Source organism: Anticarsia gemmatalis, chromosome 2 (genome assembly GCF_050436995.1).
Source record: "Anticarsia gemmatalis isolate Benzon Research Colony breed Stoneville strain chromosome 2, ilAntGemm2 primary, whole genome shotgun sequence".
Taxonomy (NCBI): domain Eukaryota; kingdom Metazoa; phylum Arthropoda; class Insecta; order Lepidoptera; family Erebidae; genus Anticarsia; species Anticarsia gemmatalis.
The window spans coordinates 1,732,619-1,755,459 of NC_134746.1; the positions used below are offsets into that span (position 1 = coordinate 1,732,619).

General features: G+C 32.8%; 1 protein-coding gene across 1 annotated transcript in view; it reads left to right on the top strand.

Moving 5' to 3' along the window:
• The window catches only part of LOC142986164 (uncharacterized), a 63,574-nt gene that overhangs the window by 36,564 nt on the left and 4,169 nt on the right, over positions 1-22,841 (top strand). The window contains exons 2-5 of the mRNA XM_076134471.1: positions 17,788-17,953; positions 18,585-18,712; positions 19,284-19,411; positions 22,704-22,813. Of these exons, the coding sequence (XP_075990586.1) occupies positions 17,819-17,953; positions 18,585-18,712; positions 19,284-19,411; positions 22,704-22,813 (501 nt within the window). The 5' untranslated portion in view covers positions 17,788-17,818. The remainder of the gene's footprint in view (positions 1-17,787; positions 17,954-18,584; positions 18,713-19,283; positions 19,412-22,703; positions 22,814-22,841) is intronic.

Here is a 22,841-nt window from a genome sequence, read left to right on the forward strand (position 1 = left end):
GATTAAAAGTGAAATGTCGCCTTTGTCTACTTAAATTATAAAGTCCCATAATATTAAACGAGACCACTAAATATTTTCGAAAGGAAATTCCGCTGTGCATACCAGTTAAAACTTTTTAAAAACCTATCATACTAAACATAAATCCTAGACCAAAGTTCGTATATTGTTCTTTACATCAATTCACTGTTAGATTAAAGCCGTGCCACCTACCGACGTTATAGGAAATTAATATTTTATTTTTAGCGCCAATATCGAACGTGTGTTCGTGTATCCAAGCAATAATATGCCGCGGCCATATTTCAAAATGGCGTTGGGAACGATTTAAAAAAATACCGTTACGTTCGATTTTAGAATTGTTTTCTATGTTGATTTATGATGTTTGATTTTTTATTTGTCACGTTACTATACGGGGTTTCGGTTTTGTAAAAAATGAGTGCCAGTAAATCTCTGTTCGAGTTTTGGTTAGTTTTGGATATGCATTGCGGTGTTTGTGTAGATAAAGTTGAGCTACTAGAGATTTTGGCTAAGTAAATATGACGTAGTAAAAGGAATTTGCTGACAGATTAAAGTCGGTAATCAGAATTATATAGGCACACATTATTTTACAGCATGCCTTAAGGCTTTTAATATTTATTTCATTGTGATTACTTGTTATCCATGATTTTCAATTGCCTGATAGGTAGTGATAATCAGTGAATCAGTGCTTTTTTATTTTTAATTAGTAATGCGTGTAGTTCCAAGCAATTATAAATACTTTGTAAAAGGTTAATGCAACCAAATAATAGAGTACCTTCTATACTTTTTGATTACGAATATCTCATCGCATTCATATTTTAATCGCCTTATTGACGTTCGCTAGTTAGTTCAATCTATTTCACGCACGCTATTATACGTGAGTTATTAGTGTACATGTAGATTATAAACGTCTATCCATACCTTTACGATCCTGTCTCTCCTTGTTAGCTTTGGGCATATTAATTTATGCGTATCTCGGCTTAGCTCGGAGCACTACTTTCACAGCTGAAGGCACTGTCTAAGACGGCAATTAACTAACTAAACCGATGACTTCACTACCACCGAAAATGGTAAGTTGGGTGTTCAAGTGTGTGACGGATAGCGGTGAGCAAATAGACTTTAGTAATATGTCTTGTAGAGCTTTCCGTAAAATATTCTAGGCAATTCTACCAGGGTTTAGTATTCGAAGTTTAAACCCGTGACCCTGATACTAAAATTCTGATGACTGTCTGACAGTTGGCTGCTCAACTGGACCCCGTTAATTAGACAGTTGTATGTTTGCAGATCATATATTTTCGCTTACCGCTCCATTAACAATTTTTAATTTTTATGTATAGTATCTGTAAAGTGTGACTGCACAGAGCTTGGAGTTTTGAAATGTTTAACGCAAATTCGGCAATAAGAATCACTTTTTTGTCGCGAAAATTTTGCAAGCATACAAAACAAAATATTGACAAGTAAACTGTAGTATGAAGTACTAGTCATAGTAGTTTTTACAGTGATTCTTTCGAATTATTTTTTATAATTTAGATATTGTTATTAAAGTGTAGCATATTCAATATTATCACACTTGTCCAATTACTTCATATTGTAACATTGAATACTGAGGTTTCTTCAAAAGTCGAAATTAATGCTTTAATAAAATAATTTTACTATAGCGGTTTTTGACACTAGTTAAGTCTCTACAACAATATCAACCGTGTGAGTGCGTATGTACTTAAGCCCTTGTCAAATTACACCTAGTCTAGCAATAAATACGAGTTATAAGCACGTGTAAACTCGAAGCCAACAAGCTTACACGCATGATTATAGCTTCGATATGGCCTTTAATTTTGATTAAATACCGTCTGTACGAGAATTGTGAGCAGTTCTTTAATTTGAAACTTTACCTAAGATAAACGCGAATCCTTAGTTGTAAACCATACAGATACTTATTAAACATAATTTTGTGTATCGATTTGTGCTAAGGTTAATATGAATTTATTTTGGGAAATACACTTTCAGTTTGGAAAATAACCATTATAATGTTAGCTGTTATATAATATATTATATGTAATAATACAATTTTAAACAATAAAAATTAAAACTATACATTAAAGTAATATATTAAATATGATATTTGTGTATATGAATGAAATAATGACCTAATATCTAAATATTTTTCTAAGGAAGTCTCCTTAACTTGTTCCTTGAACCACAACCCAAGAACAAAGTGCGCTGTTATGCATTCATCAAAGTAATCGACAAGATAAGCACAAACTGACGGCTTTCGACAAAAGATCTTGAGTTTATACCATTTCTCTTGTTCCGCTAGTTTTTATTAGTTTATGTTTTGATATTGTTCATTGTCTTCTTTGAGCTTCCGTTTCTTAGTTGTAAATTGTTGAGGAGTTATGTTATAATTGGTTTTCCGTCTTCATCTACTTTGCAATTCTGAGTATAGTAAAGTATAAAATTATAGATGAAATTCACTTTGTAAAAATATTTTCTTTATATGCATTTTGAGGTTAAATAAATAAAATGAAAGTTCAACTTTAATAAAGCAAACGAAAGTAAACTGTGAATGAAACAAAGATCGTACCGAGAGGCGTTCTCTGATCTCTTCCTACCCCTATGAGAAGAAGAGGTTTATGTACGTATGTATGTATTTAACAGCAATATACCGTTATAGAGTAAATTAAAACGTGTTCAATCCTGTAAATTTTACTGCAATTTGCTAAACCTGCAGTTGTTTTTTCTAAATGCAAACTTGTTCCGTTAAACGGTTGAATAACTCTAAAAAACGAAATCGCTTTAAAATATGCATTGCCACGAATGATTGTTTACTTAGTTTAAAATAAACGGATATATTTTATTTCAACTGTGAAATAATGTTTTTGTCCCATCAAAATATGATAAAAATATATATTCCGTATCTACACTGCTTAATATAACATTTCGAATCTAAACTCTACTTAACTCCGTTTAACCGTATAGGCTAGTTTTTAATAAAAATTTTTTCGAACTGGTACATCTTTTTTTGTTTATCTTATGTGAAGTTCATCATTCATCTTATGTCACACGAAAATTTTATAAAACTCTGATCAAATTTGGACAAAATTTTTCAATTAGACACCTTCCTGGAAAAGGAAAGGTTTTTCCGTGTAGAATAATAATAAATGTATGAAGTGAAAATAAATTCTTAAAAACGACACTTTCATAAATATAAATTGCAAGTATCAAGTAAGTTAACGCTATACTGATAAACGGTTTTAACCACGGAATCAGTTTGAAGGTTATCTACGCGGAAATACGACCTAAACGTTCTAAGTCGGAGTAAACTTAGGATATCTTGTATGCACTTTATTTATGTGCTTGAAAGAAAACCAAATACGAGTCGCGTGGTTAAGGAAAAACTGAAACATTTTTTTAAACGGTCAATTATACTTACTAGACTTTGCGTAAGTAAGTTAATTTAATTCTTAATAATTTTTGTTTACTTCTATTTGCTAACTATTTCTAAAATGTTTGTGTTGCGTATCAAACATGTTTAATAATCGAATAATTTAAACCCGAGTATCAAAAGACATAAAATCACTTTTAGTAAACTGAGTTTCTCAAGAATGCTGTGGCAGATTATCGTACACCACAGAATTCTATCGAATACGACATATCTATGTACATAATATACGTTCTTATATTGCTGTAGTAGAGGAGAGTACGTCACAAAAAGCTTTTTTTTTAATTATCTATTTAGATACACATGTTAGTGATACGACACAGTCTAAAATGTTTTTATATTGAACTAAGAACTCACCTTCATAAACCCTCTCAATATCTGGAGATAGCAGAAGAAGTCTTCTATCAATATTTCCATCCTTCTCTTTGGTTTCTTTCTTCTGTGCTTTTATAGCGTCATAGTCCATAGGGTTCCGACATTTAGGAGTTTTATTGTACACGAGGTACTTTGTTAATGGATCCATTGCTTTAATTCTCTTTATTTGTCATAATCAGCCTAGCATTTTATGCAACTATGTTGGAGTCGGCATCCAATCTCACCAGACGCAGCTGAATAGCAGTTTTTTATATGGAGCGTCTGTCTATCGAAACTCAACAACCCAGTTATCTGGGTTATAATACGATATCCTTTTTATTTTTATTTTCCTTATGATTACACTCGCTTTTTATAACACATAATTATGTTTCAAATATCTTATTAAGTTAAGTTAAATTAAAGTTGAATGCTCTCGGGATGTAAAGTATTAAATTAATTTAGTTATAGTATAAGTTTTGTAATTTATCGTTCGTAACTGATTTATTGGTTTTAATTAAGATTCTATACAAAATACAAGCGCTTTTAGAAACCGTTCTTGTGTTGCACGTTTTAAACTTTAGTGTGAATAAATTATATTCTAAAAATTAATGTCTGCAAGCCACGCGTTAGTATCAAATTTAGACAACATTTAATCACTTTTACTAGACGTATACCGATTTTATTTGTGAAAAATAGGCTTATTTTCTTCGCAAAATAATTCACAAACCTGATAAACTTAACAAAACTTTTCATTCTACGTAAATTAAACACGTATTGCTGAATTCGAGTCACAATTTTATCTTTTAAAGACACCACTTTCAAAAACTCTTTTCTTCCCACGAATTATGTAAACATAGAACGCCTTAAACAAGAAAACTGTCATAAAATATCAACGTGACTTCGTAGAAATCCACAGAACAAATCAGTTAATTCCACCCAGTACAGGTGTTGAAGGCGAAATAATTCCGTCGAGCAATGCTTATGCAAATCACAATTTACATTCAACGGATGAGAGCCGTGGAAATGCTTATCGTGTGTGGACTCCTAATCTGTTTGGAGTTTGAGTGTTATACGACTTGTGTTAGACAAGGGGTGTTTTATTTAGATTATATTGTTTTAGAACTGTACGTTTTTATGGCTGTGGTCTGTGTTACGAAAATTTAATGATACGTCTATAAGAAAACTGCAACTTTGAATATATGGAAATAAAAAAAAAACATATATTTTCCACTATCTTGAGTTGTTTTGATAATGCTATGCGATGATATGATAACTGACCCACTTTAGTCCCAGTAGTCCCAAATTATTTCATAGTTTGTTAATGTGTTACAATTATAAATCGTTTCTTTTTACAACAAAACAAAACAAAGCCCTTAAACTTTTATTTTCATAACTTAAAAGACAACTGTCATTTTACATAAACAGAGGAAAAGTAAGCACCAAATTAACCTCGTAAGTTCTATCTAACAAGAATGGAAGATGCCTATTTGAATGACTTACTGATCCATTGAAACCCAAGTAACTCAACCTTCATTTAATACAAATTATAATGGGCTACCCAAAATCATCTATTACAATATTAATATCACCATGATTCTATGAATCCTATGTTTGTATGTATGTAATTAATGATGGTGTGATTTTGTATGTAAAGTGAACACCTGCATCGCTCGCTTATCGCAGCTTTTGACAGTGATGGCTTTGTACCGCGGTGTAGTGGAGTTAATACTTTGTTGTTTGAGGGTCAATGTTTTTGTTATATTAATGTTGTACATAAAGTTATGTGGCATTTAAGCGTAATTTTTAATGCAAGACGTCATTTGTGGTTTTATTCTGGAGGTTTTTTCAACATTTTCGAAGATAATAATATGTATAGTTTATACAAACGATCTTTCGAAATAAAGCTTTTACATAAAGCAAAGTGGTATCAATTTATGTTATAATATATTATGTGTCATCATTTGTTATTTATTCGTATATATTTTTCTTGTTTTCCTCGCCAAATCGAACTATAATTATATTAAATACTAAGCACTAACATAAAAACAATATTATTAAACATTGTCGCAGTATTTCAATATTACGTCTTGAAAGTATCAAAACTATTCAGTCAACAAAGAGGTTTATAATTAGAATGATTTGTAATTGGTTCGTACCGCGAGGTATGCCTTCAGTTCTGTTCGCACACAATTATGTGTGTGTATGTGTGTGTGTGAACACACACACTAACAAGTGTGCATAATGTTCATGTTGATGTTTGTTAATCTAACTTTCTAAGGCAATATTTTGAAAAGTAATTATTTCATTCTTAAACAATTTTTATAAAGTCAATATTCTTTGAGAGCTTTTTTTGCTGTCTCATCTTTTCAGTTTTATTCATTCATGTAACCCAAGCTTAAAAATTAAGATTCTAATAATTAATATCTAAGATTATTTGTATGAAGTTTGTAAAACGTAACAAAAAATATAAAATGCAAACAAGAGTGCCGCAAGCATAATTCTAAGTAAAATTTTAAATTTATTTTAACTGAATAAATCATTACCAAATTCGTTGGAAAAATGTTTTTAACCACAAAACAACCGTCACCTGCGACCCTCTTGTTTTCTATTAAAATATGACTGCAAGACATAAACAGTAGAAAAATAAACAATTCATCTTCTTGGTATTCAAAATATTCATGTACTAAAAAAATATTCAATGGGATTATCATGTGTTCAAGATTTTTGTTTTAACTTCTCTCGTAACGAAAATTAGGAAATATTTTAACGAACGTTTCAATTTCTATTTCTAAAGCCAGTGATATTAATGAAGTTCTTGTTTAAGAACCTAAACAACAGCCTTTTTAATATTCCCAAAACGTTTATCTCAATGTACCATATTTGCATAAACGTACGAAATTCTAAAGCAAAAGTAATTTCACACATTGCCAAACAGCTTTTAAACTCCCAAAAACTTTTCTCGAATCCCCGACAGGTGGAAAGCAAGCAGTCAAAACACCAATATTCTCCCACAAATAATGGTATGTTTGTATTTGTTCAATGCACGCTACACTCCCGACGGGCGCACCTAATCGATTCTAAAAACCTTTAGAATTCTCTATGTAGCTGAACAGGACCTACCTGCCATAGTAACACTTGCTTGAAGACATGAGTACTTCATGATCTAAACTGATCCTTGAATTCAAGTCCCAATTAATTTTCGCGCCAGACATATTCATCTCTCTCTCTAACACCTGTCTCTTTCACACCTAAATTATCTTTTGTAATAAAAAATAAAGACTCACCAATTTCACCTAAATTTTTATTGGTAGTTGGCGTTTCTTCACACAATTCAGGATCTACGTTCGCAAGACCAGAGTTCTTGGTGGGATTTGCTGTAGCCATTTTTTTATCTTTAACCCCGGAAGGATTTAATTTCGTGAATATTTTAACGCGGCTTTTGGCGAGGGCGAAACACTCGACTATCGTGTGTCGCGTTCCGACACCATTAGGCCTAATAACCATATAATTTCATATGTCTAGCGAATTTTAGACGTGTCCGCAACAAAAAAAGTTTTGAAAGTCATCGAAGCGTTTCGTTTATAGTGAGAATTTAAACTATAAACGGAGGAGTTATTATGATTGTATGTTGTTAAGGTTTAGACTAATATGTCTGGTCCTACAGTAAAAGCTGTTTTAATAGAGTTTTTCATTTCGATGTGAGCTATTCAGAATTTGGCCGTTATTTCGAACGTTCAAACGACCTTGGTAAGTCATGAGTCTTTTTACGATGTGTAATTTAATTTTATTTTATTGAAGTAGCTTTATCAATATCTGCACTATCCAAAGTGGCAATAATATTCTGTATTATGACTCAAAAATTAACATACTTAGAAGTCATATCAATGCTGTCACTTACGATTTAAAAAACGTAAATATTTGAAAATAAAATATCTCAGTAGAACATCACTCACATTCCATTAGCTATACATTAATTGACATTGATCAGTAAAAACTAAAAACGAATTTGTCAATTGAGACTAGTAGAAAAAATCGATATTGAATTCATATTATGGAAGAGAAATGGAGAGAGAGAGAGAGAGATCATTATCACAAAGTTCTACAATTAATGTATTTTATATCTTGCAGCCATAGTAAATGTGAAAAAATCTCACCTTTATCTTTAGAAAGGTTCACAATTTTGTTTATAATCGGCGGTGTTTCAGTTGTCGCTTCTTTCTTGTCTTGTGTCAAACTTTTAACATTTTTCCAACGATTCGCTATAGATTTACTCATATTTGCATTACGTCACTATTTTAATTTATTTTCGTTATATTTCACAACTTGCTACTTGAACAGTACTGTCACGGTTTGCGGTTCGAGTGAATGTGGTTTTTTATTGAAAGTGTTAAATGACTTCGTAGTGGCGTAGAGAGGTTAATTAGTTTTGATACTTGGCATATATTTTATGCAGATTCGTGAACTCTTTCGTGCACTATGTAGATAGATATGAGCGTTTTTCTTACTTCTGTTTTGGTCTTCAGCTTAAGACTTATTTAACACTAAACTTGTACAGTTACGAGTTAGAGTTAGATCAAGACAACTAAAATAAACACAAAAATAAGTTTTACTAACACACGAAATGTAAGTAAGTATTACAAAATTGCAAATAGTAAGCTACAATCATTTCTATTGTAAACATGACCTACAGTATTTCCTATCAACTGGTATATTGATATTTCTAAGAAACAAATTTCATTACAAAACTATATCCTAATAGATTAATTACTATAATGTTTTTACGTGGGTGTCATACAACCTTACCTACAGGTAAAAGAACTTTCAACAAAATTTATTAAACAACAACTATGACTCAACTAAAAGTATCAAAACTATCAGTCGGTTCTATAAATCGATTTAAGTACCATACAAAAGGATGTATTGTTGCACCCAAAGGTCACGAGGGGGGGAAGGCTTTTGGTAACAAATTGTATGCATAGGGACAGTCAGAAACTATTATGTTGTAAACAATGATCTTTGGTTCTGTGGAAATGATTTAGATTATTTATGATAGAAGATTGACTTGCGATTTTTGAAAGTACTTTGTTTGATTTTTACTTGATTGGTTTTATACTTTAAGAGGAATTAAATGACTCATTGAGGAGAAAAAACGTAATAGTATTGAAATCCTTTGAAATGTTAACAAACGGGCATAACAGCTGATGAAAGCAGACATGTATTAAATAAACCCATTTTTCGCAATTTATTATTGTTGGTCCCTTGAAACAAAAGTCTATTGCCACCACACCAAGCTTTTCACCCAGGTCTAAGCTGCAATAATATGGTTAAATTAGAAAAAAAACCTATAAAACTTTGCATGATGATAATCAGGCTTTCAGTTTTAAAGTATTCTGCTAAAACAGGTCTACTTCAACTGGAGCACCTATTAGTATTATAATTATAAGGTGTATAATGTTAAAATCACCATATAGTTACTATGGAAATAAAACCAATATAAATAAGTACGTTAAAATTAATATCAGGTAAACTAGTTAGGACGCAAATTGAGTATGGTTAGTATTAAACCGCGATCATTAATGTGCCTAGATTCTGATGTTTAATTAATTTTGTGTTCGTTTCACTTGGTTATTGAAATATAATTACGGTTATTTTAAATACGTTTTTGAAGTTTATAGTGAGGGTATATACCCTCACTATAAACTTCTACTCACTCTACTCACTCTACTCACTATATAACTTTATTAATTTATAGAGAAATTGTATTTTATAGATTTAAAGTATAGATGAAATCGAATTAACAACAACTGAAAACGAGTCTATTAACATGAATATTAATTTATAGAAAGTTTTTAAAATAGAAAGAAAATAATTTAGGTATATTTAAAACCGAAATTACAGCTAACGAAAAGCAGTACATTATGACGAATGTGTGTTTTAGTGGTAATTTAGACCAATTTGTGGTTTAGCAATAATGTTGAATTTTTATGTTACAATATTTCATATTTTTTTTTATGAGCATCACCATATGAAGTGCCCCCAAACACCACTCTTGTTTAAACACAGGTGCTGGCAGATGAGTATGAAATATGTTTTATCATTTATGCTATGCGATTGCTAGATACCGCGCATACTACTGAGAAAAATTTAATTTACTTAGCCTGATCCAGGAGTCTTTGCGATTGGCAGTTGTATATACTACTACTAACTAGATCTTAGATAAAAGAAACAAAAAAAGTCAGCTCAAAGGTCTTTTCTATCAGTTGGTTTTCTCTATTTTCAATTTCAATGGACTCAAAATATACTATGAAAAAGTTACTAAGCATTTGAAGTAAGGCTAAACGTTTTCCTCATCAGATGTTAGCTGGGCGATTGGCCAAAACTTACTTTATCAATATTTCCTTATTGCGTGAGCATTCCGATGTGAATGCCAATTTCTGCAAACGATTTTTATGATTTTGGAAAAGCTTTGTTTTTTTTGGAAATAATGTGGTAAGATAGGGTATTTATTGCATTTATCGTGATTTAGACGAAACAGTGCAATAGTCCGTTAAATAAGATCTCTACATAGGTTATCACAGCATTATCAGTCTACTTTTAATTAACTCACAGTAATTTAATTTTGTTACATGTGAAAATTCTTACTTTATAAGAATGCTCAATAAAAAAAATTCCTTGATTTTTACGTGAAATATGATATTAAAAAACTAATTTTAGTGAACAAAGGTACACAAACCATAGATCAAAAGTAAGTTACAATAGTTGAACAAAAGTTGTGCTTTTAACAAACTATACTTATTTTTGATTTAATCATTTTTATATCTGTACATATTTTCAGTTATATTTTTTCATAAAAAGTCAGACCCATATTATGTATACGACTATTCAGTATTTGCCTAAAACCATATCTAAACCTACTAATAGCAATTACTCAGACATCAGTAATTCAACACCAAGCGTTGACTAAGTAGGTGATTGAGCGATTCTCACTATTGAACGGCAATGACCTTAAAGTTCATTACACAGGTTTGAAGGGCTTTCTGTGTAAGGTATCAGCAAGTCACGTTATATGTAGGTTAGAATGATGAACTGTTAGTGTGTAGCTTTACTAGGAATTAGTGAATCGTAGTTTGAAAAGAAACACGAAAGTGTCAAAGGTAAAAAAAATGGTAGGCTTAGTTGCTTTTTAATTGAACTCAATTTAAGGTTTACTAAGCATCACTCGTATCAAGATGTTAAATTTCCATTAAGGATTTTTTCTTTTCGGAGATATGACGCCATGAAAAGCCTGGAGAAACTTTAAATCTTTGATACCAAAACTCATTTGGTCCTATATGTTAATTATAAGAATCACTCAATAGTTTTAACGGCTTTTGTTTGCCTATTTACAAAAAAAAAACAACCAAAACCCAAATAAAAAATGTCCTCCACGCCCGTTTGTAATTACACAGCAAATCCGCTGTAGTAATACTTCACGCTAACTAATAAACTCGATATTATGTGAACGAAATAGGTTCGATTCCGGCGGATAAATGCGCCGGCTCAATCAACGTCTGGCTGTGAGTCTCGCGTATTTGTTATCACACTTACCTGAAAGAACAAAAAAGCTATGGAGTCGTCTTTTTAAGATTTTTTTTCGTCTCCAACGCAAGTGTTGTCGAGCCTAAGGTATTAACGCGAATGATTTCGCTCTTCTAGTGTTAAAGAAATATTTATTTTATTTATTCTAGACTTGATATTAAAATGTGTAAGGGGCGACTTAAAACCTTAGTGTTTTTTTACTATTCAGACGGATATTATAATTTATTCTGATTTTAAAAGAAAACCTATTAATAAAACCGTACATCCCTTCGAATAATTATTTCTTTGATGTAACTACGATTGGCAGTTTTTAAATAAATGTAAAGTTTTAACTGCACTCAATATCTGAACCATTTCTCATTCTAGTAACAAATCCATGTCCAGAAGTAATTCGCGAGAGTTTATTTTACATCAACATATTAAAAAAAAAATCTTTTATCTTTAACACCGCATAAACATATTATTATTCGTACTCAATTTTAAACTAGTTCAATCAATACGTTGACTGGGAGAAGCCACAATATTACAGTAGCCATAAATAAACAAATCTATTGTGTGGTAAAATAAACAGGATTATATTGAGATATACTATAAATATTCTAAAACACCTGCTTAGTACAGCAGTGGGGTGGAGACGACTTTCATTCATGGAATTTTCACAGCGATTTTTTTTAGTCTATATCTATATATTATATATTTCTATTAAGTCTATTCAGTTTCTCAAAGGCAAATCGATATAATAAAATAGTTTACAAGCTTTCAAACCATCGCTAAACCTTCAATTTATTTGAAAAATATACTTTGATATCTATACTGTTTGTATGTTTGTTTGAACGCGCTAATCTCGGGAACTACTGGTCCGATTTGAAAAATTGTTTCAGTGTTATATAGCCCATTTATCGAGGAAGGTTATAGGCTATATATCATTACGCTACGACCAATAGGAGCAGATTACCAGTGAAAAATGTTACAAAAACGGGGAAAATTATGATTCTCTTATGTGACGCAAGCGAAGTTGCGCGGGTCAGCTAGTCGATAATAAAATTATCGTTAGTAATAATTTAAACCATTTCCTTTCCTCTACTGGTAGGAGACCCTTATCTCCGCCGCAAAGGAGGGATTATAACACCTAATACAATAAAAAAACAGTTGTGATAATAAAAATAAAAAAGAACCGTCTCCATCAACCTTGTTCTATAACCCATAAAGCAGGGCGCACTGCATCGCACTGATTCAGTAGCTACACCGGACTGGAATAACAACTATTTTTATATTGGTTAAATAAAACCCGAGGGACCTGTGCTAGATTCGGTGCATACGGAAAATAAGTTGGCTGGATGTGTTCAAAGAAAAAACGACATTACCAATGCAGTTTTTACCTTTTTGATTTCGACTAGTTTTATTCAGATTCAAAGTTAAAACTGAATCTGGAACATTCTGAACCATATGCATTGCCTGAAAATATTACAAATGCGAAAGATTGTGAGGCTGAATGACTGTACGTCTGTTATTGTTTAATGCCAAAAACTACTTACTGATTTTGATGAAATTCGGTAGATATATATGTAGCTTATAACCTGGATAAATATAATTTGGTTCAATGATGACATCGAGATCCCACTTTTGTTTACTAGAAATCACAATATGACTTAAGTTTCTGATATATCAGTATAATAAACTTTTTCTTATCGTATGATTGGTGGTCATCCTAGCGTCAAAGATTTTTAAGCCGCCCGTAAGCCTTCGACGTGGCTTAATGACTGTTATCTTATATATTGACAACTACTAAGACCTACTGTTTACTTGCCTCGTCTGTGTTTTTTCATAATATTCTAAAATAAAATATTTTACAAACGAAAACTATAACAAAGAACATTATCCCAAGTAAAACGAAACCTCTTCATAAAACTATCGAGTTATATAAATCATCTATCGGTTCAATATCTCTGGCCGTTTCAAGACACTGCTGATGCGACGGATAATGAAATATGGTGGACAATTCACACTTCTTTATTCGATATCCTTACCCAACTGTTTCCTGAATCGTTTGAGACTTTTGTTTTATTCCTTTTGTGGTTTGTGGTCGCGAATTTGGTTGAGATATTTGTTTAAAGATATATCGCTTATTTAAACTGCAGAAGTCTGACTGCTGATCATGTGACTTTAGATTTGATTATTGGGTTCGAAAAAGTGTTTATTAGACTATGTTATATATTAATATGATATGTTATGTTAGGATAGTTATATAGATATGTTAAGATATTTTCAATGGAAGCCCGGTGTTTCGTAAATGCCTAGTATATGTCAAAAGGCTCGCTCTTTAGTCCAGCAACATTGATTGCCAAAAGCGGTTTTATGAGTACAGCTTTGCCCTCACCTTTGGATGTAATAGATGTGAAGCTATCGATGTGTTAATGTCTTATCTTATCTTATAACTTATAAACCTATAACTGGAGTTTAAAGGCATGTAGAAATTTTAGGAAAACTTTATATGCAGCAACATTTCAATCTAGTCTCTTATTTTAATGGAATTCAGCCCGTAAAATTAATTCTAAAAATACTTTTAGAATAAAAAGCTTCCAATTTGCTCAATCTCCGTACTATTTGCAGAAACCAGAAAGATCTAACGGAAAAACTATTTCTATTCCCCTATTAATTCCTTTCATCGAATCATTCTCACAATTGGACATAGCGTACTGACTGAGCGACTACATCGGAGTGCACTTACAACCAGTTTTCAATTCCGTCTATTGTGCGCGACTGTACCACGTGTTCAACTTGTTCGAGATGTACTGTCGAAGGCAGAAGTGTTGAAGTATATGTGTATATGTATTGGATGTTGTACGGAACTTCGGCTGGATCTTGTTGAGGATTTTGAACTAGATTTGGCTGTTCAGTTTCGAAGTATGAATATTGTGTTCAAAATAGATGCAGTAAGATTTAAAATTGATACTTGAAAAACGAAAAACCAACAAACAACATAATATTATGTGGAATATTATAGTAAACAAGCTTCGGCCCGCGACTCCGGTGCGTGGAAAGATTTTCCGCGGTAAAAAGTATCCTATATGTTAATCCAGGTTATAAACTATCCTTGTACCAAATTTCATTAAAATCCGTCCAGAAGTTTAATCGTGAAGAGTATCTTATCTTATCTTAACTTTTGCACTTATGATATTAGTAGGATAAGTAAATTAAATAACTCCTTTCTCCTATGAAGGTAGGCAAAGACCACAGAACGCCACTTGCTATGATAAATGCAAACTTTTTTTACTTCATTCACATCCATTCATCTAGTCAAAAGATGATTAGAGATTACACTCACAGTGGTCGCTGGCTGACTGACCTGTACAACTAAAAAACACCAAGCATTATCTGTGTTGGACAACTATAACTAATAACACACTATACCTGGGACCTTTTTAAATGTGCGAACTAAGTCATGCCATTTTATCGTAGTCTCTCGCTCGCACCCACATATTGTTGATTCCTATGATTCATTTTCATTATGACGTAGTTCGCAAGTTTGTAATCGCACTAACGCGTAAACTAAAAATCTAATCTTTTCTCTCTTTAAAAATGTAAATACGTATATGACTTGTACCAAACAATATAAAACATTGTAAAGACATATTTGATGTTTAAAATGAAACACAAATGGTGGTGCATTGTTAAAATTGCGGGAACCGTCTTGAAGCAAGGTTAAATCTTCGTGTCGGTGAACTTTTGTGAATGCTTGCGACTTGAATGTAGGAGACAGGGGTTGGATGTGCCTGAGGTCATTTTACGATATAACAAGACAGATATACAGATTATAAGTACATATTTAAGTTTATTTGCAAGAAAAGAAATACCAGTATTACAAATTCGAAAGTCAGCCCGTCTGATTGTTACGATTTCATGGCTAAATCACTAAACCAATTTTGATAACATGGAGAAAATAAAGAACAGTGTCAAATATGAGCTGCTTTCGTCTAAAACTATCTCTGAGTCTTTTTATTTTCTCAAATACAGACGATAGAAATCACTGATATTTGCTTGTTATAAGGTTATGTAAAGATTTTGAAATGAATAATAATGTAAAACTACTAAGAAGAGAAAATATCTATGGTATTTTTCAGCTATGTAAAAACTTTCACAATACGATATGGGAGTAACCGTGCTCATTAATTACGTATAATTGACCATTATTGGCTTCATCGTAACCACAGTCTGTTTCAAGCCTCTACAATATGGTCGCAGTTACTGGAAGCATCAGCATTTTAACCAAAATCTGCAGCTTTTTAGCCCTGCGTATATTTTGTAGCAACAATATTTTTAATATATAAGTATGTTTATCAGTTATTTGGTTACCATAGCTCTACTTAGTTCGGATTCAAAATGACCGTGTGTGAGTTTTGTAATTATATTTATTTGTTTGTATCTGAGCTGAGTTGAGCCGGATACAATTCCTGGTTTAGAAATAGAAGCAGCGGAATACGGCCTCAGTGGTATCGGGGGTAATAAATACAACTATTGGTCACGAGGACGTTAGATGAGTTCCCGGATGTGGTAATGTGTCAGGTTTTACTCAATTATTTATTTCTTAATAATAGCCCGAATTTTGTTAACTTCCCTGGTATGTAGGTATAGGTTCGCCGCCATTGATTGCAAAACGTGGCTGTATTCTTCACATTTCTGCGCAAAGTCCAGGTACAACAGACGTGATCTTATAAAAAGCAGCAGAATCAACAATGCTGACTAAATTCGATTTCTTGACACCTCTTAAAACTCTGCTAAAATTAGTTAGGTTTCAAGCAACTAAAATGTAGTTATTTATTCAAAACGACCATCTCAACATACTTTTAACTTAAACCCAGTAATAACTTCACAAACTAGTAAAGTTTTACTATCATTCGTACAAATTGTGCTCTGGTCTCAACTCAAAGGTCCAGATAGACCGTAATTTACTAGATAAGATAGCTCCATAACTTGAGACCTATACAATATATAAAGACTAGTTCACGCAATAAGGTCCGTCCCGGGAAACTTTAAACTGTTTTACAACCACCAATGGTTTAAGTTTTCTTGTGATTCATTGATGTTAAATATTGCTTGTTTTAAGATCGTAAAATATATTTACTTTTTCGATATTTCTAGTAGCTGTTTTGGTTTTGCTAGTTTTGGCTAGGATTTGTTAGGTCTACTACTCCCACACATAGATACAAAAGATAACGATTTTATATAAGTTAACGTGGATAAAAATAATAAGATACCCTAATCTTTTATTTTCAATAACGCTTAAGAACCGTTGGATTTATAGTATTATTACCACAATCGCATTATTGTTACTTTCTATGTGACCGCACATACCTCTATCATACATTTCAAGCCAAGGTCTTTCAAATACCCATAGCCCATAATTGATCCATAGGCATCACATAAATATATTATATATTTCAATTTCTAATTGCATAATATTAGACAAACAAACTCCGGCTATTCTTTTAGCATATCAGTTACAATCTTAGCGCTTTGCATGTGCAACCTTCATGTCATTAACCCCCGGTTTCTGAGGATTTTTTTTTAAATGAGTTTTACAACAACATTTTTATATGAGTTTTAACACTATTGAATAGATAAACTACCGCTTAATGTACTCAGAAACCGGGCATTAGTCAGCTTTCCTTTAAGTCTTTTTGCAGGTATAGTTCATTGTAAAACCAAATTACCAAAAACATGGACAAAACAGATCGTTAATCCGTTACCACATCAAGAAATCTGCGTTCTCACTTCTGTAACAGGGAAATTTCCACCACGAACACAGCACAACGAAATATGCGGGCGCTTTGTTTCACAACAAATGGTTTGTGAAGACGGTGAAATTTGCGCCGAAGCAATTTGGTGGGAGAACAATTTTTGCTTCCATATGACCGTTGGGTGGTTTAATTTTGTTTGAAATTTATAATGGATTAAGAAATGGTGCTATAGACTCCTTATAGACAAGATTTTTGTGATGTTCTGGATTTTTTTTAATTATGTGGTGTATAGGTAATCACCACACAAGTTCTACACAATTATCATAAAGGTTTAAAAAAACAATATTTAAGGAACCTTATATTTGTCACTTTTTGAGTTCTTAAAGTGCTCAGTGTGTGTCGTTACAAATAGTTTTAGCTGTACAATGATGTAAGTAGGTTATATAATAGTTTTACGAAACATTCTTCTTGGATTAAAGGGCATTCAAAGAGTTTTCTGTTAAATGCTAATATGACATTCGACATTGCAAAATATTATGTCAAGTCCGTCAAATCTATTTGTCTATTTCTTTGTACAGCGTTGTTTACAAATATTATTATTTTCAGGTATTTATCACTTAATAAAAAAGCAGTAACTATATAATATAATAACATACTTTTCAGGAAAGTATATACCATTATTTAAATAGTAAACATGACTCACTTAAGAGAAAAAAGTATTGAAGACTTGGGCGATGATTGGGATACCGAAAGCAAGACCTCTATTTTCTCAAAAAGGTTTATGACCCAGACCCAAAACCCGACTTTCCAGCTGCATATGGTACAAAAGGTTAGTATTTAAAATAAACTTTCAAGATAAGTATGTGCTTTGCAGCTTTTAATGCCTTTATGGTGATTACACTTTCGTAGATGTGAAAAGCTAAATAGCATAAGCCATGTAGCAATTATATTATTATAATATTATAATTATATTATTACTTACTCCGCTGGCGCAATGACCTAAAGTGAGTCTTGGCCTCCAATACAAGAGGACGTCACCGGTCTTGCGCCGATTCCCGACAGTCAGCCACTTGGAGCTTGCTAATATCATACATGCGAAATTTCGTGAGGATGAATGGACTATGTGTGTTTCTTACTCTTTCAAAAAAAAACTACTGAACGGATTTGTTTCTTACTCTTTCAAAAAAAAACTACTGAACGGATTTGAATGAAACGCATACGTATTGGTATACGCCTTTCCATATTGGTCTCCTCACCAATTGAGGGAGAGGCCTTGAGAACACTACACTGACCAACTGCAAGTTGGAGACTATCCAGTCACTTTGCAACTGATAATTTTGAAGTCCCCGCGGCACAAGAGTATTTTTAATGCGGGAGTTATCTCCTAAAAAAAATCGAATACTTACATATTTTCAAAAATACATTGGTGTAAATACTTTTTATATTTTCTTATTTTTCAGAAAGAAACCAAATCGCTACGTCCAGTGTACTCATCAACTAGATACGAAAGATTATCGTTCTACAGATCATATACTGCATCGTTCAATAAAGCTGAAATCACTTGTCGACAACATACGCGTTTAAACAGGTATGAGATTTTACAAAATATATGGATGTGAATGAAGCAAGGGAAGCACGTAAAGCCGTCAGTCCTGCGCTTGACCTCTCACTCGTCATGTCGGCTTAACGATCCCACCGGGCTATGAGAGTAAGGGAATAGAGAGTGTACCTATGTATTGTACACACACTTGTGACTTAAAGATAATCCTGCACAGTTGGCTGGTATAAATGAAAGTGGCCGCCGTAGCCAAATTATTAGACCAGGAGTAGGTATATCATAATTAATATAATTATCAAATGGTGGCAGGTTCGAACCCGAGGCAACACACCAATGACGTTTCAAAGTTATGTGTGTATTAGACATAATTATCACATGCTCTAACGGTGAAGGAAAACATCGTGAGGAAACCTTGCATGCCTAAAAAATTGTTTAATACATTTATTGAGGGCATGTGAAATCCCCAACCCGTCACTTGTTCAAGGTCTAACTCCTCCCTTATTACGGGAGGAGACCCTTGCCCAGCACGTTAAATTTATTTATTTTATTAATATCTTTAATATTGCTTATCAATTTCTTAGTATATGTTTTTCGGTTTCAGGTTCATGTGGTATTATATTTCGAACCTTTTGTTTAAAAGCTTGCCGCACATGTTTGTTCATGTATTTCTTGCATCTTTCACGCCAGAAGAACATTTGTTCTTACCCAAAATGGTGCCTTTTTGCATTGGTAAGGAATTTACTACTTTTAAAGTGACCGCATTTTTTTTCATTTCTTGTAAAAGACATCTCCCGCACTAAAAATTGCTCTTGCGTCGCGGGGACTTTTACAAACATACAAACAACGGACACAAACTAGACCCGAAACAATTATTTGTGGATCGCACAAATAATTGCTCCGTGTGGGAATCGAACCCACGACGTAAACCACTGTGCCGCGGAAGCACCTCAAATAATTCTAGGTTATCAATCATAGTATACTCTTTGTTAGATGAAGTCTTAACTTTTCTTCTTTTCTACGTTTACTTTGCCTTGAGTGTGTAATGTTTGTCTGAGTATGCATTACTGATATTCATTTTTTTTCCAGGTTTCAAATATTTGCTAATCATAGCATCGTTCTTTGAAATAACAATGTTCAATTCAAAATTAACGACAACTCTACATTATTTCCTCAACGCTCTATTTCATAAAACACCTTGGAACAGGTACAGGATATTATATAATATTTACTAGCTGACCCGCGCAACTTCGCTTGCGTCACATAAGAGAGAATGGGTCAGAATTTTCCACGTTTTTATAACACTTTTTACTGTTACTCCTATTGGTCGTAGCGTGATGTTATAAAATATGCTTTTTTTTCCAAAAAATATTCTCAAAATTATTTATATCTCTTAATATAACGAAGTTAGTAAAGTAGTTAGTTAGAACGCTAAGGCATATCCGCCATTGAAATAGTTGCCATGACAACGGAATTTTGTTATTTCAATGTCATTATAATATTTTGATTATTCGCGACTTCGTTCACGTCCACCTGAATTTTCCCGAGAAATGCGTCATTTTCCCGGGGTAAAAAGTAGCCTATGTCCTTTCTCGGGTATAAAATCAAAATATCTCCATACCAAATTTCATGCAAATTGGTTCAGTAATTTAGGCGTGATTGAGTAGCAGACAGACAGACAGACAGAGTTACTTTCGCATTTATAATATTAGCATGGATATGGATTGAATATCTTCAAAAATTTCTAAAGTATTTTGTGCTATCAAATAACACCCTCTAAGTATTAGTGTTACTGCATGGGAATAAAACTGACATCCATTAGCACCTTATAAGTTGCACCTTAGACTTCTTAGTGTTAATATTAGATCGGGGAAAAAGTCTTTTCGCATTATAGTATGTATGAAATTGTTATACAATCTCTTTGGCTTCAAGAATCACAAATGAGTACACGGTTCATTAGGTTTCTTTCAGTGAGCTCGTGAGGTACCCAAATATCGAGCTTTTCTGTGCAGAGAAAAGATTTTAATGTATAATAGAATACGGGAATTAACGCGAACACGCATTTTACCTTAAAATGCCTAACGTTTCGGCGCAGGCTGCACTCGCCGTGGTCCCAGGCAGACTCAGTCTGCCTGGGACCACGGCGAGTGCAACCTGCGAGTGCAACCTGCGAGTGCAACCTGCGAGTGAAATGCGTGTTCGCGTTAATTCCCGTATTCTATTATACACTAAAATCGCCGTGGTCGACCACGGCGAGTGCAACCTGCGCCGAAACGTTAGGCATTTTAAGGTAAAATGCGTGTTCGCGTTAATTCCCGTATTCTATTATACATTAAACATGCAACGCGAGAGTTTAAAAGTTATGAGAAAAGATTTTATTACAAGTTCATACATACTATAATGCAAAAATACTTTTTCCCGACCTATATTTGATGGGAATAAAAGTTTTCATTACAGATGTCATAATGTAAGTTCATTTAACACTGAATTAAATACTACAGTGTATTGCGTAACATTGGGGAAATTTATAAGACTCGTAAAGAACACAAGTGTACAATTTGAAGAAACTGTATACAAACTTCCTAATATGTCTTTTCAATTGGCACAGATTGAGTTTTTTCAGTAAGTATGATGTAAATTATGTTTTATTTCTCAAGTGACAAAAAATCATTAAACCTGAGCATTCAATTAAATAAGAAAACCTACCTGGGGCCGCAACGAAACGTCTGTACCTACATTTTATCTATAGTATTTAGAATAATTAATATTATGCTAAGACAAGATATACTAATAAATAATAAATATTCCATTTGATAAAATACCACAAACTAAATTTCAAGAAATTTTTTAAGTAGTTCTTGCATTCAAAGTTACAAATATACATTTATAACAAATCTGCAGAGACAGACTTGGTTTCTTTAAGATTCTTTAAGAAACTTCAAATACATATACGCATAAGATTTATTTAGTAATAAAAAATATGAGAACACCCACATTGTCTTTATTTTAAACTTTTCGTTGCAGAACAACTCTGAAAAGGAGCTTCGATTTAAGGTTTTTTATGTATTTTGTAGTACTAATGGCTATAACGGGATCTTTGACTTATTTGGTTACAAGCAAATATTTTTGGAGGGTACGTATTATTTTGTGTAATTTTTTATTCAAATTTTAAGGTATTAACGAGCTATATTTACCACAAAAGTTAAAGAAGCAATCTTCTAACTTTTGTGGTAAATATAGCTCGTAAACATGAAGAACAAAAAAGGAAATGTTAAAATAAAATCTATAGAATATTTACTTTTTATTAATTAATGGCCAATTCTTGTAATTCTATTACAAGGGCCTATACCTAAAAAATTATTTGATATAACGTCGACTAAGAAATTAATATGTATGATTGACTGCCTCTATGCCGCAGTCGATAGTGAATGCTACTGCCGCCTAGATGTCTAGAATTTGCATCTCGGGTTTAACTTTTGGGTCAGGCTAGTGATGGAATAGAGAGAGTTCAGAGTACCTGAGTTTTCTGTACTCACATTAAGACAGTGTAAATAAAGTCTTTCACAGTTGGCCGCTTTTAATGAAACTGGTAGTCATAGCCGAATGGCAATAGAGTGTTCCAATCATGTATGTACATTGCGATTTAAGAATATAGTTATCAATTTCCGATAACCTGTCATTAATAACTTTTAAACTCTTGCGTTGCATGTTTAATGTAATAGAATACGGGAAATGACGCGAACACGCATTTTACCTTAAAATGCCTAACGTTTCGGCGCAGGTTGCACTCGCCGTGGTCGCAGGCTGACTGCCTGCCAGTCAGCCTGCGACCACGTTAATTCCCGTATTCTATTATACATTAATCCTGTCTTTAAGACACTGAAGTCTTGCAATGTCTCAATTAAGTCTTAGATCAAGTGTCGTATTTCCAACTACGTGAACTATAGACTTAATGTAATTGATACAAACATCCTCATACGTTTTCAGGTACTGCATTTCGCTCACTGCGTAACAATATTCATAGATGCGTGCGCGTTACTGTACTTGATAGCCTTACGCTTACAAATCAGGAGACGCAAGCGACCTTACGTCATTGCCAACTATGATCGAAAGGTCATAAGTCCGAAGCAATGGGTAAGAGATTTTTTTTTGTATTACCTAA